We start from the raw sequence: 19,740 nt of genomic DNA, 5'->3' as shown, positions 1-19,740 counted from the left end.
GACACATTCATGCACATTTCATAAACATGTAATATAAACCATGTAGTACATATAGTACACATAGAAGATTCACACATGTGCAAAATATGTTAATGTGTGTGTGTACATATGAGACATATGAGTATGTCACACATAATGAGAATCAGAAAAACAGCTAGGGATTAAGAGCACTCTTCCAGATGACCCACGTTCGATTCTCAGTAGCCATATGGTGGAGCACAACCATCTGTAACCCCAGTCTCAAGGGATTTGATACCTTCTTCTGGCCTTTATGGACGCTGGGTGTACAAAATGCTACACAGACATACATGCACCCATATACATAAAATAAAAATTCAAAATACATAATAGAGTTGTTACCTCATAGCCTTAGATAGCAATACAAATGGTTCCGAGGAAAGAATGCACCACGTGGAGTAAGCTGTACACTGTTTACTGGGCTTTCCTCAAGAGCACATACCACATACCACTGTCTGTGGTAACAATATCGGCTCTTAATCTCCAGACAGCTTGGCCTCAAATCTCTCTCCCCCAACCTAACTGGCAGAGATTATGGATAATCTGAGCCCCTTTGGACTTGAGTTTCCCCTCTACAAACTGCTGCCACAGTGCACCAATAGGAGACTCAGTCAAGTTAATATTCACACAGCACTCAAGAAAGGGATCATCACATGACATTGCAACGTGCTACATAAATGATTTACAAGTTTATCAACAGTGTGTTCTAGGTGTACCTTTTCCCCACATCTCAGCAAATCCAGGGAAAATAGATTTCTATTTTTGTATTGGTTTGGATTCATTACAGAATGAAGACAGTGCACTTTTGGTTTTTGGTTTTGTGTTCTTGTTTTAAGTCTTTTTAATCTTTTTTTTCTCCTTTTATGAGATCTTTGTGTATTTGGGCATGTGGCACATTCAGGCTGCACACATGTGGAGGTCAGAGGTTCGCTCCTACCACATGGCTCCCAGGGTTTAAACATCAGCCAGCAAGCTTGGTGATGGGCACCTTTACCCAGGGAGGCATTTCTCCAGCCCTCGTTTTGCTCTGAATTTTGGTTCTATAATAATCCAGGCCTATCACTGCTTCCCAATGCTAAGCGTGTTGGGAGGCAGAGTTAGACTGCCTTCTAGAATAAGAAGATTCAGTGCAGGCTCTGACGGTAACCAGACCCTCAGTCAGTTCCTCGGAGCTGTACTTTGACCTTCGGAAGGGTGGCCAGATGTTTGAGGATGTCACACTGGCACCCCAGAGTGCCACAGAGACTCTAGCTAAGATGTCCTCAAGGGCCCAGCAATGTTGGGTCAGCAGTGCCACCCTAACCTGAAAGCCCAGGTGGGGTGACCTGGTTTTCTGTTCTCTCTCTCTTAACTATTTTTATAAAACCTCATCCTCAGGCTCTGCAGAGATCATGGTCCATATCCTGACCACTTTCCCAGTCACTTTTTGTTTCAGATAACCACAGATTCTGTCGTTTGCAGCAAAGGGGCAAAGAGCACTGACTAAATATAATCCTTGGCAAATGTGATCATGACAGTGAATTCTCCCACTGAAAATTACCTCCTCTACCTGTAGCTACTTTGTCAGTGATGTTTACTGCAAAGATTTGTTCCAGTAGTAGAGAGCCAGGAGGTTTCAGTCCCATGCTGCTGTGGAAATATGTGTTGTCTGTCAACATCAACTGTCAGGAATTTTAGAGTCCACTGAGCTCCCAGGGCTGAAGGAAAGGACAGTTTATGTTAACTACCCTTATTTTCTATTTTTTTCTGTCACTGTCACCAAATAACTGGCAAGAAGCAACTGGAGGGAGAAAGGGTTTGTCTTAGCGTTGAAGAGGTATAATTCATCATGGGCAGGGATACCAGGGCATCACATGTCATGGGCCTGGTCACCTTGTATCCACAACCAGGAAACAGCGACAAGAAGTGGGGACAGACTATGACAAAACTAAAGCCCATTTGTACTGGCCTTTAAGGGTTCCACAACCTTCCTCAAACAGAACTGCTAATGGAGACCAAGCATTCACACATAAGTTCTGCGAAGCATTTCATGTTCAAACCACAAAAACAGTTCAACAGAGAGATTATTTCAACATCCAGCACAATCCAGCTGCCCAAGAGAGAGAGGACACCAAACACAGTGTTCGAACTTTCTATTAGCCATACTGATGTAAAGACAGAATATTAACCTTGATAGTTCATTTTACTTAACCCCAGATATTACCCTCACCATATTTAATAAAAAACTGTATTATTGTCTCCATACTTAATTTTCTAAAAGCCCTGCTTTATGCATTTCTCACATCTAAATTTGACATCAACAGGAATTCCCCCAAGCAGGGAGCCCAGAACCCCAGCCTTCCCATTCCTCTCAGTCGCCCCTTTCGAGACTAAACACATATCTTGTTCCACTCTCACTTTCTGCCAAGAACTCTTTCTCATTAGGCCACAAACACATGGCTGATTAAATGTATGAAAAGAATTAATAATACAAAGCAGGGTGTCAGAACTTGATCCTGCCCTAATTGCTCGATGCTTTTAATCTCAGAAATTGCACCAGACAAGTGATGCAGCTTAAAAAGGAGAAAGGGGGAAAATGCCCTTCATCAGCAGAATAGCTGCCCACACTGTCTGCCTTGGATGACGGAGAAGCTGTCATCCAGACAGTCCACATTCATTTGCCCTGTTTCCCATTTTAAGCCCAAGTGTGCTGCCTCTGGCTAATGTTGGGTGCCCACTGTGATCTCAGAAGTTCAGAAAACTGGACAACAGTTCTGATCCCCATAAAGCCAAGGTCTCTGGGCTGTGAAATTACTCCAACCATTCATTTAAATGCCACTGTGATTAAATATGGTACGTGCAGTTTTAACTACACAAGATGCAGAATCCATAAAAGTTGGTGTCTCCTTGTGTCAAGTAAGCAAGTTTTGCTCACTGACTTTTCCTTCTTTAAGCGGAAGTAAAGTTTGTGTTTCTCATGTTCTCTAACTACATCCTCTTTTTTCAGCGTTTGAAGAGTAAAGTGCGTAGATATTTGATATGGATGTGAAAAATACTCTTTCTCTAAAAGCAGAAGTATGTTCTATCTAGGTAAAATTAGATATTGTGCAAATCATGAACTACCCATGAAATAGAAACAACAGTTAGGCACATGTGCAAAACCAAGCAAAAAAGAGACACGGTGGGCAGACAGAAATTATTTTCATTTTGGCAGACTTTTTTTTTTTTTTTTTTTTTTTTTTTTGTCTTTTTTTTTTATTTGATATAATTTATTTACATTTCAAATGATTTCCCCTTTTCTAGCCCCCCCCCCCCCACTCCCCGAAAGTCCCGTAAGCCCCCTTCTCTTCCCCTGTCCTCCCTCCCACCCCTTCCCAGTTCCCCGTTCTGGTTTTGCCAAATACTGTTTCACTGAGTCTTTCCAGAACCAGGGACCACTCCTGCTTTCTTCTTGTATCTCATTTGATGTGTGGATTATGTTTTGGGTATTCCAGTTTTCTAGGTTAATAACCACTTATTAGTGAGTGCATACCATGATTCACCTTTTGAGTCTGGGTTACCTCACTTAGTATGATGTTCTCTAGCTCCATCCATTTGCCTAAGAATTTCATGAATTCATTGTTTCTAATGGCTGAATAGTACTCCATTGTGTAGATATACCACATTTTTTGTATCCACTCTTCTGTTGAGGGATACCTGGGTTCTTTCCAGCATCTGGCAATTATAAATAGGGCTGCTATGAACATAGTAGAGCATGTATCCTTATTACATGGTGGGGAATCCTCTGGGTATATGCCCAGGAGTGGTATAGCAGGATCTTCTGGAAGTGAGGTGCCCAGTTTTCGGAGGAACCGCCAGACTGCTTTCCAGAGTGGTTGTACCAATTTGCAACCCCACCAGCAGTGGAGGAGTGTTCCTCTTTCTCCGCACCCTCTCCAACACCTGCTGTCTCCTGAATTTTTAATCTTAGCCATTCTGACTGGTGTAAGATGAAATCTTAGGGTTGTTTTGATTTGCATTTCCCTAATGACTAATGAAGTGGAGCATTTTTTAAGATGCTTCTCCGCCATCCGAAGTTCTTCAGGTGAGAATTCTTTGTTTAACTCTGTACCCCATTTTTTAATAGGGTTGTTCGGTTTTCTGGAGTCTAACTTCTTGAGTTCTTTATATATATTGGATATTAGCCCTCTATCTGATGTAGGATTGGTGAAGATCTTTTCCCAATTTGTTGGTTTTGGCAGACTTTTAATTCCCTTGTTTCTGTGTGTGTATATGTGCATTAAGTGTGCAGATTCATGTGTGTGAGTGTGTGTATGTGTGTGTATGTCTATGTGTGTATGAGTGTGTGTGAGTGTGTGTGTGCGTGTGTGTGTGTGTGTGTGTGTGTGTAAATGCATGTGTCAGCCTGAGGGCCACCTTGGGACTTGTTCCTCAGGCTTCATCATTCTCTTCTTTTCTTTCCTTTAGATTAAAGACAAGTCTTTCTCTAACCCAGAGTTTGCCTGTCTCTACCTTCCCAGTCCTGGGATCACGATCATATGCCAATGCACTTGGCCTTTCTAACCTTGCTGCTGAAGCTTGGACTCAGATCTCCACGGTTGCCAGGGAAACCCTGCATTAAGCAAACCCCCAACCCCCAGCCCCGAAGCCTTAGGTCATTATTGTTTTCACATTTTACCTTAATTTTCCATCATCTCAGTTACAATATATTCTGAAGTTTTCAGTTACTACATGTTAATTACAAATTCTTGAATACTTCACAAATTCATTATTTTTATAATTCTTTTTTTGTTATTGTTTGTATTTTGAGACAGAGTATACCCTGACTATCCTGGGTATCACTGGTAGACCAGGCTAGCCTTAAACTCAGAGATCCAACTGCTCCTGCCTCCCAGATTTGGGATTAAAGGTGTGTGCCTCCACAGTCAGACATATTTTTATGATTCATAAAGACATGCTAAGAAAATTTCAAAGGCTTTTACATCCTCATTATATACCTTAGTTAACCCCAAGAAGAAACGTCTCAACTATATCATAAGATCACATGTCTTTTTTTCTACAAACAGACTTAGCATATCCTGAGTAGAACCTAAAATTAAGTTAGAATTTTCCACTCTAAATTGATTTCATACTTATAAAATAATATCCTTCCCTTTCTAACCAAAGTTTATTGTGATACACTTTAAAGATGTCTAACTCTTCTTTCTCAAAAGTAGGAAGTTCTAGAAACTAATTTCACTTTGCATTAAACTACTTATAGTTTTACCTTGTTAAATTACTGCATTAGCATCTTAAAATAATAATCTATAGCACTCACAAACATTTTCACATTTCATAATCATCTATGTGGCTGATCCAGTCCCATCAGCTGCTTTTAGGAATCACTGTTTTCCATTCCCAGAGGAGTATTAGAAGAGAAAATGATTCCATAATCAAATACTATACATCGAATCCTATTAGTCCCCCAGAAGAACGGAAAAAATGTTCTCCCAAAGTGGCTCTCGTGACCTACTCATATCCCCGCCTATTTTTGCTGTCAAACCACAGTAATCACCAAACCCATTCTACCTCTCCTGCTTTATCCTTCATGAGCCAACTCACCCCAAACTGGTCCACAGTAGCCTCTCCATCCTCACACCCGGATAACTCATCCTACCTCATTCATACATGTCTAGAAGCGTTTTATCTCTGCTTCTGTGGCATCCAGGGTGTTAGCGAGCGGCCCTCTCTTACATGAGGGTATGTGCATTTCCAAGGAATAGTCAGGACCCGTGTAGACGCCTGTCCAGCCAACCTAATGGCAGACGCAGTGACAGGATGGGGAGGTGAAAAGGATTGAATAGCTGCAACGTGTCCCATTAAGAAAAGCATCAAAATCAGAGGATGTAGAGATGAATCACTGGGAAAGAGTGCTTGCTGCACAGTGTGAAGACCTGAGCTGGGATTCTAGCACTCAAGCAAACAGCTGGGCTTGCTCATAGCCCCAACACAGTGGACAAGCGGAGACAGGAAGGCTGCTGGAGCTTGTTAGCCTCCAGTCCAGCTCCGGGATCAGTAAGAGGCCCTGTGCAAAGGCATAAGGCAGAGCAAGGCAAACAGGACACTTTTCTGGTTTCCAAGAGTGTGCATACTGGTGACACAGCTGCACACACATGTGCATACACCAGACACATACATATGCATGAAAGAGGCATACATACAAGTATTCATTTATAATTAAGATACAAAGAGAATGGGTTATGAACATCACAAGACAATAAATGACCCAAACATCACTTAAAGTACAGAAGGCTCCTTTTGTTTGAACTCAGATAAAGTAAGCCTTCTCATTAAAAGGCTGCTTCCTCATTGGCTTATGACAAAATACGAGCGCAATTTCCTGTCCCCACAACACTGCTGGTTTCTCTTCTTGATACACGCAGATTTGCCCGCCTCCTCAGTCAAGAGAAGCATCCCTTCAGAAACAGGGGTGAGTATGAGATTAAAAACTAGAACAAGATTTCAAAGTAGATAGTATACTTTTGGCATAACGATCAGCAATGTAACATTTCATCTGCTTTGGGCTTTGTGAGTGTAACAAGACCAAGCTTTGTGAGAGAGATGCAAATGAGGAAGACACATGGTCTCTTCTTCTTTGAGTAGTGGTGTGTGTGTGTGTGGAGGGGGGTGGATATGTCAGAGCTCAAATTTAGAACTGGTTAGGTGACAATACAGGTATAGCAAAGGGGACCATGTGTGCTCAGTACTCTCCTCAGGATGCAACATACTGGCAAACTGATGGTTTAGCAAGGATCTCTGCCATCCTGGGCAGGAACGCTACCTGCTCTTGTCTCCTCAGCAGTGCATGGGTCTAGGAATAGCTTTTACATTCATCGGAAATCATGTAAGGATAGGAAATTATGTTTCCAGCATCATTAAGCATCTGATGTAACTGCTTATTAATAAATAACCGTCATAGTACCAGAGCCACGTGGAGACCTGATAGGCAGCAAGCATGCTTTAGGTGAAAGTGTTTCAGTAATGTTGTATGTAAGCAATTTGTTATCAAATAACAACTTTGATATATAATAACAAATTCATATAACTTTTAGAGCTATGCTATAGATTGTCTTTTTAGCACTCCATAAAATTTAAACTTAGATCATTCATATTTTCAGGGAGGGTGGCAAAAAAAATCTCAAAATTTCACTAAAGTGTCCTAAATAATATTTGGAAAGATACAGGAATAGTATCTACAGTGCTGGCTTGTCATCACAGGTACCAAGTCCCTAGGCTAGCCTGCGATGCGCTTGCCTGACAGTCAAGGATGACTTCCTTTTAGGAAATCTGTGGGGCAGCAGAAGGTTGCTGGTTAATGTATAGTGAGGGCTTTCCCTGTGCTTGGCTCTTGGCCCCACTGGACATCTTCAACTCTCGTACACAGGCAACCCTGTGGCCTGAGCGCTAACTTACACGAGAGGACACAAACCTAGAAGAACCGCAGATTCCCCCCAAGAACTTTGAGAGCCTTTCCAAAAGCAACCACAAGCACATACTGCCCCTGTTGCTCAAGAGACAAGATACAATCTGCTTTGTCAAGCCGCCCCGACTGGTGGCTGACTGTTCTCAGTGAGGCAGGAAGTGCTTTTATAGCTAAGGAAATTTATTCTGTCGAGAACTCTAAAACCTCACTAAAATAATTTTCTCCATCTTCGCTTTTGTAGAAACAAACATACTTGCCTAGTAACACGAAAAGGAAGACACCACTGCCCTCGCTTCCATTCCTGGTCCTGTCCCAAGAGAGGAGACCTTTATAGCATAGGTGTTTCCCCTCGGGTGCAGTAGCCTACCCAAGGGTGTGATGCAGACCTTCATCAGAGCCCCCTCCTTAGCAGGATGGAGGTCCTTCCCTTCTTGCGGTTCAGACCATAGAGTTTCATTTTCTGTCTTCACCAAGAACCTTTAAAAGTTTCTTCAAGAACTGGAAGAGTCAATTTTCTGAGTGGTAGTTACCAGTAAATGCTAGGTTTTGCTCTATTTCTTGAAATAGATTATAGGATGACAGCCATTTTCTTGGAATACAGAAACGTGAACAGTCTGTCATCTCGTTTCAGTGGTTGCCACTGATAAGCCCTCTGTCAGCCTGAAATGTGTCCTTTGTACATAATCCATCTTTCTTCTCTGGCACTCTCCGCCCCAACCTCCTTAGGTTTTGGTCTCTGCAGTTTGATCACTAAATACAGAGGTTTCACTTTGTCACATGTGACACCAGGCTTCATAATTCAGGGGGCTTCATGTCCCTCGTGTTCTGGAAATCAGTCAGATGTTGTATTTGTGCACCTTGCTTGCTTTGGCTGACCTCCGTTTCTTCCCTTGTGGGGCTCCAGGTACACGTGTACTTCGCGGATCTCCCTTTCTTCCCTTGTGGGCCTCCAGTTACACGTGTACTGATCAATTTGGTTCACTCTCCTTTTATCTTTCCTGTTCCCCTTTACTGATCATTTTTTTTTCTGATTTCCTTAGTTTCCTGTACTAAAATTCTCCTCTGAGGAATTTTTACTATTACATTTTACTCAACAAAGTCTAATGTTTAGAGAAAAATACGGCTTTTCAGTTTTGACATTCTCTCTCCTCACTCCTCCCTCTCCTTTTTCTGAGGCATGCTTCCACAGCCCAGGCTGCTTGGCAATCCACGGTGATTTCCTAAGCCACGGCTTCCCAAACTCTGGGATTACAGGCAGGACCTATCACACACAGCTGCTTTTCTTTCTCTTCGTTCATCAAAGGGATGGGGAGCCCCTCTCTAGGACAGCCTCACTTTTCAAAGGAATGAACCTCAGAAATAAGCAGCTCTAAGGATGGAAGTTGATAATCACAACATTTTCCCAGAATAGAGACGGTTCTGCCTCCCCATTTATGGAATATAAGTGAGACACACTGAGATACATTCATAAGAAACAAAAGACAAACAGAAGAGGGAGGGCTAACTGTGCATTATCGCTCAATACATCATATTCAAAATCTCCTTAGTCACATTATGAAAATATTCTCTTAATAATGTGGCTTTTGAAATGCCTTATGCTGATATTGCATATTAAGTTGAAAGTTATAAATTGTGTAGCCATATGCTTTATACTCCAAAGCAACAAAATAAAGTAGTATTTTCTCACCACAACCAAATCATTAGATTTTCTAATTTTTAGCCACCAAAATGGCTTTAATGGTTGAAAAAACTTTGGTTATGGTTATGGGGCATTGCCTGGTGGGAAATATCTCTCTCTATAAGCTAGCGTCCTTTGAGTAATTATTATTTGAAATAGAAAAACATCTCTGTCAGATTGTATTTGCTAGAGTTTGTTGGTTTTGTCAAATAGCATTTTGTAATTTAAGATATTTCTTATTTTCAATAAATGAAAGAAAACAGCTTTAGAGTCATGATTGGAATGAGATTATATACTTTGTACATTATCTAACCTATTCTAGTTCATCTTTCATTACAGAAACATGACACTTTTAAAAGACAGCCAAATGGTGTGAAAATAAAACTGGAGTATTCACATTTGCACCAATCTCCTGTAAGATTCAAAGGGACAAATGAGAGGCAGTGACCTTTCACAAAAGCCAAAGTCCCATGCATTTGAATGTGAAGACTTCTGACGACAGTTAAATCCCATTGACTGCTTTAAGAGATCACCAGGACCTTGATCCCAACTCCTAGCAGTAATAGTTTGTGTAAAAAATTTGATCTACAGCCACTCTGTAAATGCATGGATGAATTGATCAGAACGTCGAAAAACCAAGGAAACCCAAGAGGAAAGAATCCTAATAAAGAGAATTAAAATTAAAAACTTACAAGGCAAGGTTCCTTTTCCTGTGGACAGCCTAAGAAGTAATGTGATTGCCACTGTAAGAGAAAAATGACCATGAACAGCACATGTGTTGAAGAACAACATGACCTGGACCACTACCTGTTCCCAGTGGTCTACATAATCGTGTTTATCATCAGCGTTCCAGCCAACATCGGATCTTTATGCGTATCCTTTCTGCAAGCGAAGAAGGAAAATGAACTGGGAATCTACCTCTTCAGTCTGTCACTGTCGGACCTGCTCTATGCGCTGACTCTGCCTCTCTGGATCAATTACACTTGGAATAAAGACAACTGGACTTTCTCTCCCGCCTTGTGCAAAGGAAGCGTTTTCTTCACCTACATGAACTTTTACAGCAGCACAGCCTTCCTCACTTGCATTGCCCTGGACCGCTATTTAGCAGTTGTCTACCCTCTGAAGTTTTCTTTTCTAAGAACAAGAAGATGTGCATTCATTGTCAGCCTGTCTATCTGGATATTGGAATCCATCTTTAACTCCATCCTTCTGTGGAAAGATGAAACGAGCATTGAATACTGTGATGCGGACAAATCGAGTTTCACTCTCTGCTATGACAAATACCCTCTGGAGAAGTGGCAGATAAACCTCAACCTGTTCAGGACGTGCATGGGCTACGCAATACCCTTGATCACCATCATGGTCTGCAACCATAAAGTCTACCAAGCCGTGCAGCACAACCAAGCCACGGAAAACAGCGAAAAGAGGAGGATCATAAGGCTGCTCGCTAGCATCACGCTGACTTTCGTCTTGTGTTTTACCCCCTTCCACGTGATGGTGCTCATCCGCTGCATTTTGGAGCGCAATATGAACTTCAATGACAAGTCTGGAAAGCAGACATTTACGGTGTACAGAATCACAGTGGCACTGACAAGTCTAAACTGTGTCGCCGACCCAATTCTGTACTGCTTTGTGACTGAAACAGGGAGGGCTGATATGTGGAACATATTAAAATTATGTACTAGGAAACACAGTAGATACCAAGGACAAAAAAGGAACACACTTTCTGTGTCTGCAAGAGAGATGGTAGAATTAGAGATTATAGAATAAAAGGTGGAGGCGGGTTAAGTTACATGGTATTATATAATAAAAAGTATATTTTGGAAAAGAAATCAGGCATAGGAGAACCAAGTGTGAATACTTTAATCTACCCCAGTGGACATATTTTGAAGGTACATTGTGTGAATCCTATGTTGGATTTATTAAGTAAAGTATGTATGTATTCTAATGACTAGGCATCATCGTTTTAGTCCCAATTCTCTCTATCTCTATGTTATAAGCCCTAAGAAGGAGGTAGGACCATTAGTCTTTAAATCAGTGGCCATTCTATGTGATAATTATGATTTTGTTGTTGTTGTTGTTATGCTTTGGGTTTTTAGTCTGTCTGTACCAGTTTTCTCATTTGTATACACCTGTCTTAATAGGTGTAACTATTAAATACTTAATCACATTCACTAACAAGTATTTGAAGCCACTCTGTGTACTGGGATTTTCCACTCAGTACTTACTGGGGTTATAAAAGAAATCTCATGAACTTTCATGAAGTTTACATGCATTTAGGGATCTGGTCACCGAGTCACATGAAGTAAAAGTAAATGGATTTTGTATTTTGGTCTTGGTTTCTTTACATTTATAGCTGAGTATATGACAGTGTATATGGACGGTAGTTTCCATTCAGACAAATAGATCTTTATGGGCAATCGCATACTCCCAGGATTCCTTTTTTGACTTATAATATGTAAAATCTCTTGATATGTCTTTCAAGTCTTCATTGTGGAATTGACCCTGAACCCTGCCTAGTTTTAGGTAGGCACTGGGAAGGCATTTCTTTTAACCAAAGAATATTGGAAGGGTTTTCTACCCCCATGTTCTCCTTTACACTGCCTCTTTCCTCTCTTCTCTATGTATTCTTTCTCCTTATGCGAAAACGATCAACTAGCATGTGTCTTGATGTTGCTTTGGTCCTTTTCATTGTGAAACAAAAGCTTGGTGGTCACGAGGACCGATACATCTGCAGCAAGATGTGTGTGTGTGTGCATGTATGGTGGCACTTTTCCATTGGTCTTCCATGATGACGTGTGCACACTGTGGAAGGCTACCTTGCCCTGGTGCTGCAAATCCGCACACTGCATTTTCCAGCCAAAATGCTTTCATAGAGTTAATACATCCTATGTGCACTCTGAGACACATATAGGCTTAAATACTAAACATAAAATACTAAAAATAAAAGCCCGTAAGAATATATATAAAGATTTTTTTAAATCCAAGAAATATTTTTTTGCCCACATATGAAAACTCAGATGTTGACTGAGTGACTTGAGAATCACATGGATTTAGCCCTGGAACCCAGAACCCTGATTTGATTTCCAGGCTTAACTTTTGTTCTTTATGGCATTTAAAAAATACTTTTAAATTTTCTTTTTTTCTTTATGCATGAAAATTAATGTAGTTGTTGGGTTTAGTGAGAATGAGAGCCATATCACTAATTTATACCTCTAAAAATAGAAATAATATAGTCATCATACTGATAAAGAGACTTGCTTAGAATTTTTCTTTAGTTACTGAAAGAGACATGACAAACACAAATGTTCACGACCATTGATAAAAACATTATAATTAGATAATTAGCATTAAACCATTGGTTGAAAATATTGTATAATTAATTACACTAATGCCAGCCAGGCTGCCAGGCCCTTCTAGCAACTTGCATTTTCTCTCAGAGCAGGGGCAGTGATGGGGAAGCCAGGAGGTTACTCTTATGGTGAGCATTCTAGACAAGCCTGAATTCAATCACCATTGAAAAGCCCTTGGATCTTTAAAGACTTCCAGAGTTCCTCATGAAGAGTCTCCCATTAGACTGAAAGTCTTTCTGGAAGGGAAAAGAACTTCTAACTGTTCTTACCCAGTGCTTTTTTGGATAAAGAATCTAAGTTGGAAAGTCAATTCCTTCACTTACCCACTGTTTGCAAAGTTTTCCCCAACGCTGGCTTCCTACAAAATGCAGAAACGGTGTTGACCCATGCTCTCAGGTTTGTTTATTTTTATCTTATGTGAGTGGATGTTTTGCCTGCAGGTATGTCTGTGCTCCATGATAACATCTGCTTTTAACAAGTTGCCAGGAGAGCTATGTGCACAGCCGCAAGCTGTCTGCAAATGGCTAGTAGTTACGCCTGTCTGTGTCAAGACTGTGGACAGCTAGCTACCCAGGAAGCAGAATGCCTCCAGAAACACCCCAGGAGTAGATTATATAAAGGAGAACCCGTTAGAACTGGCTACCAGACATGGCTGTTACACTTATACTCTCCAGATGGTCAACACTGGAATTTAAGGAGATTCGAGGTTCTTCATGTTTTCCGGGTCTGTGGGAAATTCTCAATACTGCCAGCTCCTAGGCATTCCCCACTCACAGAAGATATACTAAATATGTCCACATACGGGTAGATATTCATTTCAGTTTGCACATATGACTTTTGTTTTCTTATTCAGACTGATTTTTTAAAGTACATTTTTGGATAGTCAAAGAAAAGACTACATGCAGGCTGTTGTTTGATTTTGCCTCTACCTCTGCCTGCCTTATTTAGGGAATTTTATGGGTGAATATATATAATTAACTCCTTGTGTCATCCAAATTATATGTCATCTCCCTAAGAACATCTGCAGCAAATCTTTCTGTACAAAGTGATGTATTTCTTCTCTCAACCACGAAGCTAACAGAAGGCTTTCACAGTCACTAGCGTCTATTCTTTAGAGCAATGATGAAATAAATCACCACTTACCAGTTACCTCTGTTGACTTTGTTTAGCTGATTTATTTATTTTTAGTTAGATGAGTTTGATTTCAAACTGGAATACACAATACAGAGCACATAGGGACCTCTTTATCTTTATCAACTTTATGATTCTGTTTTTCAAATCCCAGTTCCATCATTCTCTTATCCACACATGGGGCCCTGGTCTCTCCTAGCTAAACCCATCCCCAGTTGCTATGGTAACAGTTGTTACTGTAGTGATGCTGGCCCAAGGAAGGCTTTGTGATAAGTAGATTATGCTGGGAACCCTTCATGAAATCAAAAGAATTCTTGAAACAGAGATAGGAATACAAAAGCATAGACACAACCAACAAACTTTCTCTCTCTCACAAAAAAAAAAAAGAGAGAGAGAAGATTCTTGTAACCTTTTAACAGGTCTTTGTGCTATTTTGTATAATGTCTAATGCCAACTAACAAAATGAGTCATCTCTTTAACATCTGAAGTAATACACCATTTGGGTTCATTTGATTTTGTCATTTACCAATCAGCAGCTGAGGGCAACATTTCAAATCTTTTCTTTCCCTAGTCTGTCTTTTCTTTCTCCCCGAAAGTGGCCGATAAGGGTGTGTTTGTTTTATTTCCCAGACCTCCCCCCAATATTTTATTTTCTATTCAGCATAGTAAACAAAATACAATGTATACATTAGGATGCTTTCAGCCACAGACTTTTTAGCCTCTCGAGATACAAGATTTTATTTTGTAATAAGTACACTTACAACATTCTATTTTCTTCTACATTTTATTCTTCTCTCATACAATGATGGCAACTTTCTGTCCTCCCAGTTTTTCCCATCCGCCAGATGAAGAGTTGTTTTAAGAAATCATCTGTCCTTGTTTTCGTGTTTGTTTGTTTTTTGTTTTTGATTTTTGTTTTCCTTATACGATTCTAGAAAATGTAGTGCTAAGTAAGTTTATATACACTACCTAAATAGACACCTTGAGAAGGAGGTAATCAATGTTTCCCGAATAAAAAAGCAAGCTGCATTTTCAAGGTATTCTTTATTCCTAGCATAAACCCAATTCAATTCAAGTAAAAGAAAAACAAAACAAAGCATTTGAGCACCATATTTTTTCTTTTCTTTTTTTTTTATTTTTTGGTCCTCCTAATATATTAAAGATGGAGCTCACTGAGATAAGCTATGTATTGGTTATATTAGCTGAGTGCATGTGATCTTAAGGATTAGAAATCACAAAAGCAGGTCAGATACTGAGTGACTGAGAAATGATGTGGCAGCAAGAAGACTGCTCTTTTCTCTCTCTTTTGGCATCGAGCAGGGCTATTGCTGTTCGTGACCACCAGGGGTCAATCATGTTCTAGCGCAGAATTTTGCAGGTCCGTGTTCACTACAGCTCACAAAGTGACCTAAGATATGTTTTCTTATCCAAGTAAACAACAACATCTCCTGTAATCTGGAAATAAGAGAAAAGCACACCCATATTCCGTTCTCCTCTCTCTGGGAAGCTGGGTTACAGACTTCGAGAGCCGACTTAGTGGTTAGAGCACTTGATGTTCTAGCAGAGGTCCTGAGTTCGGTTTCCAGGTACTTACATAGTAGCTCCCAAGTATCCATTCTCCAGTTTCAGAGAATCCTACACCTGAATATGAACTCCAAGGGCACCAGACACACATACAAGCAGAAAAACCAACACTCATAACACATAAAGTGAATAGATCCAAGATTATAGGGCTAGCCACCTTTGAGTGTGTATGTATTTATAAGATACTCCAACTGTAGAGAGTTTTCAAGTGAACCTGCTATTATGAAATTACCATACTGAACTCAAGATGCAATTCAGTATATTTGCAGTTTTAAATTTTTAATTATTGTTAGATCACAGTGCATACAAATTGGCATCTGTTATTTTGAATTACTTAAATCCATCCTCCCACAAAGCACAGTAATGTCACCATGTTCTAATTTAACAGCCTTTGCATCTAATTAAACATATATTAATAGCCTGTGATCTGTCTCTCATCTGCTTATAATTTTCAGACACCTTTCATAAAACACCAATGGCTATTTGCACGTTCAAAGTAGGCTACAGTTCCTCAAGTGATCTTGCAATTAGGTGTTCAACAGGCTGTACAACTCAGAAGACCTGAGTTTGGATCCTAACACCCATGTCACGTGTCAGGTGTGGTTTCATATGCACCTGTCATGCCGGTGTTGTGGGCAGTGTGGAAACAAGGGGACCACTGAGGCTTCCTGAAACACACAGATTCCAGATGCAGGGAGACCGTGTGTTTAAGGGGTAAAGCAGGAAGTGAAAGAGGAGGACCCCAGTGTCTTCTTTGCACACATGCTCAGACACATACTCTTCCATATACCACACAATATCTCCTTCACACACACACTAGCAAACCTTATGCACACTAGAAATTGATGAATGAACTAGAGCCGCCATATTGTTCAATTTCAACTCTCAAATAAAAATATACAGCTCATTAATTAGGGAATGTGGGCTATTTCAAACTCTCGACATAATCAAGAAATTTTTCTAACTTTACCATGCCATGAAAATATTTCCAGATCTCAGTATTTTTAACATTTTTGGATATTTTTTGGAAGGTAAATATCCTTCCAAAAAAATTCATTTCAGAATCATCCTAAAATTTCTGGTCCTGTCTCCGAGACTTGTTGATACTAAGAAATTGCTGCTAGCAACTGAAAGCCATGGTTGTAAAATTCTGAACAGTTCCTGCCTTCACCCAGATGCTCTCATTAGTTGTTATAATTATTGTAACAAGTATGTTAACTCATGGAATGGAGTAAGCTTGATGAAGTGTTAGTAGCTCTCTCTCTCTCTCTCTCTCTCTCTCTCTCTCTCTCTCTCTCTCTCTCTGTCTGTGTGTGTGTGTGTGTGTGTGTGTGATTCCAAAAGCCCTTATGGATATTTGCATTTGAGCTGAAAGTTGTTTTGGTTTTGTTCTTGTTTTTTAGGAAAATATATTTATTATTTTTTAAATGTCCCGCCACTTGATTTAAAAAATCATGATAGTGGCTTTTTCACAAGCTTTACAAATAATAGGAAAAAATGTTTTTCTCCTTCTCTGTGGAAATTTCATTCCCAATAGGCAGGGTTCTTTCGCGGTTGAAACCTGGTAGGAAGGAGAGAATAAACAACACTAAGAATGACTGGAGCTCTGCTTACAACTCAAGCTCAGGCTCCTCGGAGGGAGACTCAGCCCATGTAGCTCCGTGGCCCACTGAGGAAGGCCTCTGCCTGGAAGGCCACCGGGCCCTGAAAGCCCAGAGTATTGTGTATCGAGTTCACTTTGTTGGAATGAGCACCCTAGTGAGCCAATGGCTTGGGCCCTTATTGAGCTGAAAGGTTTAAAGGTCACAAGGAAAATGAGTTTGGAATAATTTTCTCTTTAGAAGACCTCTGTGTCTTTACCGCCTGTTGGAGGAAAGCAACAGACACATGTCCCTGATGATTCCTTCCTTCCTTCTGGCTTTGGGAATAGTGGGCGTGCTCAACTGATTCCCAGCCATCAGTCTGATTCATGAAAAATGTTTTCCATGCAGTTCCCTCACCAAGGCATATTCGTTTAAAAAAATTGTTTTTTCCTTTGCCTCCACATGTATGTCTGTCCATTACATGTGGACCTGGTGCCTGAGTTAATTCAGATCCCCCTGGAATTAGACTTTCAGATGATTGTGAGCTGAGAAACGGGCCCTCTGGAAGAGCAGAATCTGTGAACCATTCCTCTGACACCCCTCCCAGCTTTTAATAATTCACAGACCCACTCAATTCACTGTAGTCTATATGGTGGCATCGATCTCTGTTGGTAACACACACACACACACACACACACACACACACACACACACAATGGCATTATCTTTGTCAGCTACAGCTCCCAGACCACATGCTGACCTATGGGAAATTCCACTTGAGTCATTACTGAACTGTCTCTTCCTCTTTGAGGTTAACACCAGAGTAAGCGAGATTTACAAGATGCTAAATAAAAATAAAGAAGGAGGGGGGGCTTTGATTTGTTCCCTCCTGTCCTATCACTGTGACAGTGAGTTTTAGTACTCAGCGATCAGTAGTAAGCATCACTGGTACCTCCTTATCTCCCTGAATATCATGGCAAGGGGCTCGTTGGTAAGATTGGGTAGGAACCAGGGAACAGACACATTCCTGAGAATGGTGTAGATATGCTTTCCAAATGTCCTCCAGAGATGCCTCTTTGGGGGATGACTAACTCCCACAAGCCACGAGCTCGAGGGATGGAATGTGCAGTTAGCACCTACATTAGTCAGTGTAGGCTCCTGGCTACAGTGATTCAGTGGTGGCTGTGTGACTTGAGTTGCTCACATGCTCGAAAGGCCCTTTCTTTGCCTCCCGATAATGACGCAATGTGCTACCAAGATGCCTGAAATGTTTATGGCCGTTTTGAAATCATGAAAATTGCAACAAAATAGAAGAAAAGAAAGCTTAAAGAACCCGACACCTGACACTGGATCCTAGTGATGTGGTGAGTCTCAGCATAGGATAGGTGTGTGGCCCAAATAGACCTCTTCATTTAATCCAATCTGAGTCATATTTTCTTCTTTGTGTCCCAAAAGTTCCTAGTGGGAGTTGGAACATGGAAGTGAGGTCATGTTACAACATCTTGTTGAATGAGCAGGGCAGGTAAGATCCAAATGAGAGGAAAACAAGGGCATCTCTAGCTCATAATGTTGGCAGCCCTCATTAAGACCTGGCAAGAGCTCTTACCTTTGATAGCCTAGATATATGGTTTGAATGTGGAAACGTCTGCCACAGGCTCAGGTGTTTGAGTATGGTGGTGGTGTTACTTTGGTGGTTTGTGGAACTATTGAGATATAAGGTCCTTAGTTAATGGCTCTGTTCTTGGAGCCTGAAATCCTTTCTTAAGAGTCTCCGAGCTCCGTCCATTGTTTGGAGGTCTCTGCTTACGATGTGAGATGCTGAGAACCCCTGTTCGTTTACACATGAGCTGACCATTTCCTAGGTCTGCATGAGTCGGGAAAGTGAACTGAGCTCAAGCAGGAAGGTGCTCATCACTCTCTTCCTCTAGATGAAGATATAAGATAACCAGCTACTTCAAGCTAGATCTGCACTGGGGGGGTGTCTTGCCAGGCCAGTCATTTTTGTAGCCCTTAGCGTTAACTGCTGGGTGAGACAGTCTTCTCCAGTAATTTCCACAGCACCTACCAGCACCATGAAAGCTAGCCAGTGGGATTAGAGCTTCCAGGTGGGTACTGGCTTGAGTTCTCTCTGTTCCCTGACTCAAGAATGTGGCATCTTCAGCAGGGGAGTCTTAGCATCTGATTCTGGAAGCATCTGATTCTAAAAGTAGTGGCAATAGCCTGAAATGTTTTGGGGTCTATAGGACCTTACCAACCAACGACTTCAAGAGAGATAACCCATTTATGATGGTGAACTTTTTATTTGTTAGCCTGTGATGTTTAGTAGGCTCTTTGTAACCCATAATAGGGTAACTCCATTCAAATTCTCTTCATGTGTGTATGTGTATGTGTTTTTCTGAAATGTCTTCAGTAATAAATGACCTTTTTAAAAGAAAGGTCTCTAGTGTTAGTGATTCCAATCCATCTATTCCAGTGGTTCTCAACCCCACGGGGGTTACATATCAGATATCCTACATATCAGATACTCACCATACCATTTATAACAGTAGCAAACCACAGTTATGAAGTAGCAATAAAATAATATTACAGTTGGGGGGTCACTACAACATAAGGAACTGTATTAAAGGGTTGCAGTGTTAGGAAGGTTGAGAGACAGAGATCTGTTTCCTCCTCTACTCTGCCCTTCCTAACCTACCCCGATTTAACCCTGCTTATTACATTATTCCCTTTAACTTTTTATATCACCTTCCTGTTATATCTCACCTCCCCTGAAATCCCCCCACCCCCTTTGGTCTTTTACTAATTTCCTGATCTCTATTCCAAGCTAACATTTACAGCTAGGAAAAAAATATGGATTTTATATTTGTGAAACTGAGTTACATAACTCATAATGATTGTCTCCCGTTCCATCCATTTGCGTACTAATTAAATAATTTTGTTTTTCTTAACAAC

At 40.8% G+C, this 19,740-nt stretch overlaps 1 protein-coding gene across 1 annotated transcript; it reads left to right on the top strand.

Moving 5' to 3' along the window:
* The first annotated feature begins 6,378 nt into the window (after window positions 1-6,378).
* On the top strand, window positions 6,379-11,464 carry Gpr65 (G protein-coupled receptor 65). The gene is made up of 2 exons (XM_052185291.1): window positions 6,379-6,466; window positions 9,477-11,464. Exon 2 carries the CDS (start codon window positions 9,894-9,896, stop codon window positions 10,905-10,907), a length of 1,014 nt encoding a protein of 337 aa, XP_052041251.1. The 5' UTR covers window positions 6,379-6,466; window positions 9,477-9,893; the 3' UTR covers window positions 10,908-11,464.
* The last annotated feature ends 8,276 nt before the right edge of the window (window positions 11,465-19,740 follow it).

This window comes from Apodemus sylvaticus, chromosome 6 (genome assembly GCF_947179515.1).
Source record: "Apodemus sylvaticus chromosome 6, mApoSyl1.1, whole genome shotgun sequence".
Taxonomy (NCBI): domain Eukaryota; kingdom Metazoa; phylum Chordata; class Mammalia; order Rodentia; family Muridae; genus Apodemus; species Apodemus sylvaticus.
Note: the sequence above shows the minus strand (reverse complement) of the source record. Positions and strands in the feature narration are given on the sequence as shown.

Excerpts from the sequence above, each read along its gene's own strand:
- Gpr65 (XM_052185291.1), top strand. The coding sequence starts at position 9,894 with ATGACCATGAACAGCACATGTGTTGAAGAACAACATGACCTGGACCAC.